The following is a 9,448-nucleotide window of genomic DNA, read 5'->3' as shown; positions in this document are numbered from 1 at the left end:
ATTATTGTAATAAAAAAATATAAGATGATCAATTTTTATAGCTAAGGATTGAAAATTAAAAAACAAGGATTATCATTAATAGTTCATACTGTAATCAAAAAATCTAAAAAATATATAATATATAAACAGTTATTTTTTACAGACATTTTAAATTCAAATTTAGTCAAAATTACGTATTAATACCAAAAATAATGATTTTAGTTATTTTGTTGTAATTTTAAAATATTATTTGTGGGTGCATTGAAACTTCTTAAGTTTATTATTATATACAAATATTGAAATATAATAATAAATAATACCTATGCAAATAATATTAATTCAACTTACTGGCTACTGGATAAAATCAACCCTAAAAAATTGTGTTTATGGATTTTTAATATTTTTAAAATGTCATGGTAACGATATAGTAGGAAGCTTGTATTAAATTTTCAATCTTTTTTACCCAACAAATAGAGTTAAATTGACATTCATAAAAAAAAAAAAATAATACAATTGGAAACTGAAAATGTCCGTAAACCATTCAAACAAATCAAAATCATTTTATTTTATTTAATATTTTAGATATCATGTATAGAAAATTTAAAATTTGAATATAAACAACCAGTGAAAATTTCATGTATTGTTCATTTGTTTTAAAATTACACCAAAAACTAAAATTGATTTTGTCAAAAACTGATTTTGCGTGAAAATTCCCGTTTTTCCTTAATGTTTTTTCCGGTGCTTTTGAAAATAATTGGGAATTTAAAATTTTGATCTCCCTATTGCACCAAATAGATTCACTTTCCCATCGAACAAGATACTGTTGAAGAAAATCGAAGCAGTTTTACTGCCCCACACGATGAAGACACTAAAATAAAAAAACACACATCATTGTAAAATCAATACATTCATCGCTCCGCTCAGAATCTAAAATAATATACTTAGTGCACCTGAGCAAAATGATTGGATTTAAATAAGATTTAATTTGTCCTTCCGATTTTTGGACCAATAAAAGTTGTGCACCTGCTAAAATTTAATGGAATTACGCCAATGAATTCCTGTAAAACTTTCTGCTATTTCATACCATAAAAAATATATTCAAAAAAAAAAGGTTTTACTCTGGCATAATGTTGATTAGGTACCTATGTATAATAATTCTTTGTTTACTTAATTATATTTGTACTATGTAAATAACTGTTCCATTTATAGATTTAATGTTTTATGACAAAATAAATATTTATTGACATGTTAAATTGAGTATATTACTTTTATTTTATTTAGAACCTACATGCTACAAGTTCTCAGAATACTATAGAAAAATAATTTTCAGTTTGGCGCCCCTTCCGTGCTGGCGCCTTGGGCAGTCGCCCAGGCCGCCCATAGCTTCCGCAGTTTCGCCGGCCCTGCTCGCGCGTCCATTGTGCATATTATATGTTATAACTAAAGACCGGATTTAATTGCATTAAAAACACTCAAAAATTGCATAATAAAATTGTATAATTGCACCAAAAATCCCATAAAAATTGCAAAATAAATTGCACTATAAAAATGCAAGTCGTATTTATATATGCATTAATTAATATTACATTAATTACATTTAATATTAATTTTACATTTTTGAATTAAAATTGATGACTAAATACATTTCTAAATTATTTTCATTAAAATTAAATCTTCTATTAGTTAAAATATGTTTGTACAACGAGAAACTACGTTCTACGTCAACACTCGTTATTGGTGCATATTTAAAACAATTTAATAAAGTAGGCGTTATATCTAAATTAACATTTGCTTTACCTGACATGACTTCATAGTAACACTTTAAAGTTTTATACCCTTCATTTTTTTCAATTACATACATACATTTTTCCTTAATTTTTTCCCCTTCTGGACCAGGAATATTTGTTAAAATATCTTCAATTTTTCTAAAAATATCCATACTTTTCAGTAGTTCACTATTAGATTCTTCCAAATTTTTGAGATTCGTGCATAACTCAGATAAGTGTAATTTTATGAATGCTAAACCACATTTGACTGCATTATCTTGTACAAGCAGTTTCAGCTTTTCAACACTTAAAGCATCATCTTTTAAACTTTCAATCACGTTTTTAAACTTTTCAAAATTATTTGCATAGAAAAGTTCAGCGTTTAACCATGTTCCCCATCTTGTAATAATAGGTTCGGGTGGTAAAGGTATACCCGGCATTTCTTTTCTGTATTTATTTATTCTCGATGGGGCTTTTAGGAAAGCTTTTTTTCCTAAAATAAACAAAATAAGTTACAAATGTATTTATAAAATTAGTTAAGAAATATTGATTTGTACATTTGATTACGTGAAATATACAAAATTGAAAAAAATTGCAAAAACATTAAAAATTGCAATAAATTGCAACATAAAATTAAACAGAAAGACAGTAATTAATACAAATCGTGTACATATTTGATCAGATTTGATTTATCTTAACTACAAAAAAAGTTGCAATATCAATTAAATCCGGTCTTTAGTTATAACTTATAATAAAATGTATCAATGAAAACGATTTAATTACTTTTTATCATCGTCCGTATTGGTATTTATGTATGCGTGATAGATTAAGATAAAGGCGCCGTTGTCTATCTCGGAAATTGTATATTATAATCGAAGCAGTACGTTAAACTTACGACATTACGTATCACTAGATCGCCGTGTAGACAATCACGATCGAATGGTCATGTTAGTATAATATTTAAGTCGTACGCGTGCCTTGTTCGGTTTAAACCATAATAATTTTAAGATATTATACAGGTTAAAACTTGGTTTCAAACAGCTGGTCAACGATACGAGAAAAGCTACTAACGCTCCAAGCGTAGTTATCATCAAACAAAAACAAATAATATTATCTATATTTTGTGGTACCCAGTGATATCACTACGGTGCAAAAGCGCTAACTATAATTCTTGCAGATGGATAATATGAGAAATTCTTATATTATCATTATTATCGATGTTCTTGGCGTTCTTGAGTCAAAACCGTTGACTTTTCGCGCACCAAATAATAAGTTTCGTTGAGTAAACTGCATAGTGCATAATATCGGATACTGGATAGCCTTTCGACTCTTCCGGCGAACTCTGATCGACTGCCGAAAATACGAGTGGAAGACGTGGCGATGGCGGTTGTAGTCGTCGGCGTTGACAATAATTGATAGGCGATAATTTTCCCTGCTCGACCTGTTGCACGGTGCTCCATACACTAATTTTTTCGTGAACGAAGGAACTAACCAACACTATCTTACAAGGAAGGTAAAACAGGATCCGCAGTATTATTTGGTACGTACATCGTCTTTGTCCCAACGACACAGTTCGTAGGTGCCCTAAAATTACTACAACGATCACATTTTGACCGAAGTTAGTAACATAAATTTAATCAATCAATTTTTGTGTTATACCCATAGACCTATAAACTAATGGACAGCACTTAGAGAGAGTCATGGGTACGATATAGAGTGAGCGAGAAAAGAAACAAAGTAGAAAAATGTATACACTATACAGTTCCTTATGCGGGCTCCTTCACTACTTTATGTTCATTCTCTTTCAGTTATATTGTTATATGATCACCTAGCATTGATGGCAGGACGGAGTGGAATTTGCTGTCCATTAGTTTATAGGTATATGGTTATACCGATTAGTATGGGTAGGTAAGTGAATTATGCTATTTCACGCTCTGTTGTGGACGGTAATGAATAAATTATGAACAGCTGTTGAATTGTAAAGTCGGATAATTTTCAACAGTCTACTCAAAGTATACGTGATCATGATGTAATTCCAACTGACCAATTAGTTGTTATTTTTAAGAGTTTCGTTATAAGGTAGTAAATACCACATCCTATAATCATCGTAGATAGATAATTATGTTATTAGGAGTGTTTTTCCAGTATCGGTACCTTGGTACTTATAGGTACACGATTACATTTTTAGAGAATAAAACAATTTTTAACATATGTATACAATATTAAATTTATTTCCCATAAAGTAATTTTTATAAATTATTTATATTTAATTAGGTAAATTTAACGCGCACTTCAATCCCTAGTACATTATACTATTGGGCATTTTTTAGCAACTTATTTTCCAACTTTTATTAGTGGTTAACCTCCTGTAAATTATATTTGTCTTAACTCATAACAAAAGTATGTGTCATTTTATAATAAGAAAATAAAGGTATTCATGCCATATGGGATCTACCGCCTGTTTCTACACATCTTATGCGGTCTACCGCACATTTGTCGTCTACCACATAGTTAAAAATATGAATGAATACATAAATGTAGAGTTACAATATATTTATTAATGTAGAATTTCAATATAATATGTAGGTAAATTTAATTAGTATATGTATATGTAAAAACTAACTGACCAAAAATGTAAAAATATATAGAGATATGTATTAGTCAATTTAAATTAGGTATAACATAATTTCACATCTCTTAAAAAACAATCAAATGTGGTGTCATTCTTGTTTTTTAGACGCTACCATTGTTCCACCAAATACAAGGGCAGCAATGATGGAGGTGTCCATGCATTTTTTTAATGATTCAAAGTTTTAGACTTCCCCATAAACTTCAAGTGCGTTGTATGTGCGCACCGCTGGTGGGATTGACAAAAAATTAGGAATGATTGACAGTTTTATGTATGTACCCTTTATTTTCTATTGTCTTATATGCAAGCCATTCATCCGAGTGTATTTCTGTACCAACTTCAATTTAATTTTCAATTATTTTGTGTAATGTTTGTCTGTCCCTTTTTTCTACCTAATTTTAATTTTCTAAATATTAAATTTGATATACTTTTTTTTCAGATGAATAAAAATTGAGAATAATAAAAATTCAATTAGGTAATTGAAGAATTCTTAGAAAAAAATGATTGCTGTATGTATTACGTTATAAAGAAGGAAAAATGAATAACAAAGAGTATTCACACTTTTTTGGCACAACGGAAACTAAACGTGTGTTAAATGTTGATTATCCTATAGAAAGTTCATCATTAGTAAGACCTATACCAATAAAGAAAAATGGAGATCTTAACTTGTTACAAAATGATGGATTTGAATTGTTTGATACATCTAATGATTTTATTCAAAATCATATTGTAGTCAATAATGCAGATCAAAATTTGTTCACTAATAACGATTCTGGGCGGATAGGAAGATCTGATGATATGTCTTTCATAAAAATGGATGAAGAAATTTTACAGGTAGGATAATTCTTATTATTTTATTAATACCTTTGTGGTATGTTAATTTTTATTTTTTTTCCCCGATAATTATCTTCTTTTAAATGACTAATTTGATAATCATTTATACTTGTAGATGAACATTTTTCAAATGTGTTGTTTCATTTCAGGAGACCACATTTTTTTATCTTAAAGATGTTATGAATAAGCCCTTTTACAATTTTCAACAGTTTCATAACATTGGTAAATTTGTGTGGTTAGGAAGGTGTTATTTGTTTATTATATACATTTTTTTTCGTTCTTTATTTTGAGAGAAAATAGATAAGTATCCATAGGAAATATATAACAAATTCAACAATTATTAAAGCATTTTATATAAAATGTATGTAAATAACTTAAAATAAGTGTTGTGCAATTCATATAATATTTAATACACTTAAATCATATAATATTTAATACACTTAAAATTGGATTACTCAACAAATAAACATATTTAATAAGTAATTAATACTATCATTACTTAATTTACCAATATAGGTATTATGATAAATATTTCTTATTTTACTAAGGATTATTTTCTCAATAACCAACTTAATATTTTGTTGGATTTATATGAGAACTATTTTTTAATATAGATATAATGCATGTACAATTCAAATTAATCTAATTTACTCCAAACAAATTTAATTTAATGTATTGTTTGTTGGTTTACTAATGCAGGCAGATCAATCCAATTTGCTTCACGGACCAACATTAGCTGAATTAAATGCCTATGGTGGTGATAATTTATTAGAAAACTTCAATTTTGATGATTTGTTATTACCACCTGATTCAGAAATGTTTGAAATTCCTGACACATTTATGAGTTCATACTTGATGGATCATGCTGTGGATACTAGCCCTGTTAACAGACCGAGTTCTTCAAAGTCTGGCTTTCAACATTCACCAAATAAATGCAGTTCTCTTTCATCACTTTCTCCAGGTCAAACAAATTCAATAACACTACAAGAACTCATGAAGAAAGAAACAAAATCACAAAAGTGTTTATCTCCTCCTATATTTGGAACTAGTGTTCCGGGATCAGGATTTATGCTGGCTAGAAAATCGAGTGAACATTTTTCGTCATCAGCTCCTACTCATCTTGGACTTGACCAAATGTGGCAGCATAGAGAACCTCGACAGCATTTATTATCCACTGGATCATTAACAGAAGCGGAATCTACTTCCTCGATTTCTACTGGTTAGTTTGGAATAAACTTTAATTGTATAGTTATAAAAAAAATATCATTTTTTATTTATTTAAGGAGGTGTTTTGACTCCAGAAGCTTATGATTTGTCATTTGATGAATCAGTCGGTGATTCTGATAATGATACAGAACAAGAAGAATCTTATTCATCTGATATCGGTTGGTTTTTAATAAATATAATTATATGCTAACAAATACAACATATGCCTAATTATTTTTAAATTGATAGATTCAGAGGGCAGTGATTGTGGTAGAACATCTGCTGAATCATCTTTACACAAGGATGGATTTTTTTGGCAGTACAGTGCTAATTCTAAGGTTCCTAAACGTCAAAGATTAGTATTAAAATGTAAGCTAAAGGATTCACATTGTTTAAACGAGATTATTGATCCAGTATTTAGTCCGAATTGTTCAATCAAAGGAATTAAACATAGGTTAATTGTAAAAGTTTGTTTATGAATTAAATTTAATATTAGTAAATATTTAAATGTTCTAGTGGTAAACCAAGAAAGGGAGATGGTAATAACCTAACACCAAATCCTAAACAATTACAGTTAATTGGCAGTGAATTGGATAAATGGAATAAAATTATAACTGAAATGACACCAGTCAGCGAGTTGCCATTTGATCTTAGAAAAAATGCCCGTAAAGAAAAGAACAAATTAGTATCCAGGTACATTTATTGTTAAAAATAAGATTTTAATTATATTTGATTTAAACCATAATGTATGATCTTAGGTATCATATTATCTTATTAAAAATAAAGCTTATTCATACTATTTGTGAACGCTTTACACAGTCTGCTAAGATTGTCACAGTATGTGATGGACTAAATTTTAATGATTGTGTGTATGGTATTACAATCTTTCATATATTAAAAAAATTTATTCTGTTAAGAAATATATTTAATCTTAATTCTTAAACTGATAATTATATTAATAATCTATAGTAGCACTGGCTTTAAATGGCATAATTATTTTGTGTTATATCACAAAACTTGGAGTAGATTGGGATATATTATATTCTGGTCTTAAATTAAAATTAATATCTTATACTAATGATTTATTTTAGAATTTCATAACATATTTATTTATTTTACAAATTATTGAATTTTATAAAAGTATTTTTAATGTTGCAGATTTTTTTATTTATTGTTTAATGTTTAGGTTTATATTTTGTTTGATTAATATTTAATTCAAATTATGTATAATAATTTTATATTTGTAGAGCATGTCGGTTGAGGATAAAAGCTCAACATGAGGCGAACAAAATAAAACTTTATGGATTAAGAACTGAACACAGTAATTTTTTCTATTAAATTAATTTAAAATGTTACTTTAATACTTTAAAATATTGGATGATAGATCCAAGCATTTATGTTTATAATTGAATTATAATTGAATTAATTTTTCTTAGGGCGTTTAAGTAATGCTATAGCTCAAATGAAGAAGTTATTTCTAAAAGAAAATCATGGATTGTCAAATGCCAGTGAGAAAATTATAAAATATGCTACTAGTAAGTAATTTTGTTTTTGTATTATAATTAGGGCTCGTAAGTTCATACCCTAAAAAATGCCTAAATAAGCATGCATTTATGCACCCAAATTGACAAAATATGAATTGATATATGCCTTAAAAAGTTAAAAAAAAAATATCTAAAATTATGCATGTCAAAAATGTTTACATAAAACAATCATAAACAATTACGAACATACGCGCACACACATCATAATAACGACTAAAATAGTCTCCAGTTATTCACTCTCCAAATTCCATAAACTAATGTAAAATAATCAAGAAGATAAGACAATTTCTATTTTAAATTTTATATATAATATTTTCCATTTGGATTTTGGATAGAATCGATTAGAATCTAATAGAATCATTCTATCTAATCGTAATGTTTGGGTAGTTCTTCTGAAATATATTTTGTCTTTGGCATTACTGGAAATACCTCAAACTATCCCAAAATAATAAAATAAAATTGGTTCTCATAGAAGTCAAAGGTCACTATTCTAATCAATACTGACTTCTCCAAATTTTTCTTATCGCTAAAACATTTCAAATCAGTGTACTTAATCAATATTTTTTTATATTCTTATTCTTATTTTATTGTTTAGGATTAAAAGTAGCTGGAAAAACTACACAATTTGTGAACGAAGTTCTGGAGAAAACCAAATTAGGTGCACCGCGGGGTGGCTTGGATGAGCTATAGCTGCTGAAAATCAAGTACCTTTAAACTAGTCTTTATATAAGTTATTTAGTTAAAATATTATTAAAGATGATCGCAATAATCTCTCGTTATGATTAAGTTGACCGCCAACATAAGAAGTCACTTATGTTTTTATTGCAACTGTTATTTTTATTTTTAATACTATTGATTAATGATTATACATTTATCAGTCAATTATAAAATCCTACTATTCCTAGAAAGTATATTAGAAAGTTCGTTAATTTGTTCAACATTAACAGTATCATTACTTTTTTTTTAATTCTTTATAATTTGATTTAGCTTTACTTTTTTGATAACTTGGACCTGTTTAGTATGACCCTATATTAAATGCTTATTTTTAAATTAGTACGTTATTATTAAATTAAATTATATCAATTAGTTATTTAATTATCATATTTTAAATATCTAGTATGAATAATGTATATATATTTTTTTCTCTATTATTTTTATTAATTTTTATTTAGCTACTGTGGTTATTAAATTATTGTTACCTGATTGGAGTATTATTCTATATCTGTAAATAAATAAATATGACTATTATTATTAAAATGTAACTTTTATGTGGTTTGTCGAAATAATTTTGATTTGTTCTCAATATTTTTGTTTTATGTTTTGTCTCTTTTGAGCAGCATAATATATTTTTACCACCATGTAATTATGTTTGGTTATTATTACTTTATAATTATCTTTTTTTATTATTGTTAAGAAATGCATAAATTTAACTCTGCAGGATTTTGTGTGTGTACATTTGATTGAGTAGAACCATTTCATTATAGTATTGT

At 27.5% G+C, this 9,448-nt stretch overlaps 1 protein-coding gene across 1 annotated transcript; it reads left to right on the top strand.

The window, feature by feature from the left end:
* The first annotated feature begins 3,046 nt into the window (after positions 1 to 3,046).
* LOC132936374 (protein CREBRF homolog) lies at positions 3,047 to 9,002 on the top strand. The gene is made up of 9 exons (XM_061003094.1): positions 3,047 to 3,285; positions 4,814 to 5,208; positions 5,908 to 6,427; positions 6,492 to 6,593; positions 6,664 to 6,868; positions 6,931 to 7,107; positions 7,662 to 7,735; positions 7,851 to 7,949; positions 8,554 to 9,002. Exons 2-9 carry the CDS (start codon positions 4,912 to 4,914, stop codon positions 8,646 to 8,648), a joined length of 1,569 nt encoding a protein of 522 aa, XP_060859077.1. The 5' UTR covers positions 3,047 to 3,285; positions 4,814 to 4,911; the 3' UTR covers positions 8,649 to 9,002.
* Positions 9,003 to 9,448: the final 446 nt, after the last annotated feature.

This window comes from Metopolophium dirhodum, chromosome 1 (genome assembly GCF_019925205.1).
Source record: "Metopolophium dirhodum isolate CAU chromosome 1, ASM1992520v1, whole genome shotgun sequence".
Taxonomy (NCBI): domain Eukaryota; kingdom Metazoa; phylum Arthropoda; class Insecta; order Hemiptera; family Aphididae; genus Metopolophium; species Metopolophium dirhodum.
Note: the sequence above shows the minus strand (reverse complement) of the source record. Positions and strands in the feature narration are given on the sequence as shown.

Excerpts from the sequence above, each read along its gene's own strand:
- LOC132936374 (XM_061003094.1), top strand. The coding sequence starts at position 4,912 with ATGAATAACAAAGAGTATTCACACTTTTTTGGCACAACGGAAACTAAA. Across the intron at positions 6,594-6,663 it reads ATCTTATTCATCTGATATCG|ATTCAGAGGGCAGTGATTGT; the intron begins GTTGGTTTTTAA and ends TTAAATTGATAG. Across the intron at positions 7,736-7,850 it reads TGGATTAAGAACTGAACACA|GGCGTTTAAGTAATGCTATA; the intron begins GTAATTTTTTCT and ends AATTTTTCTTAG.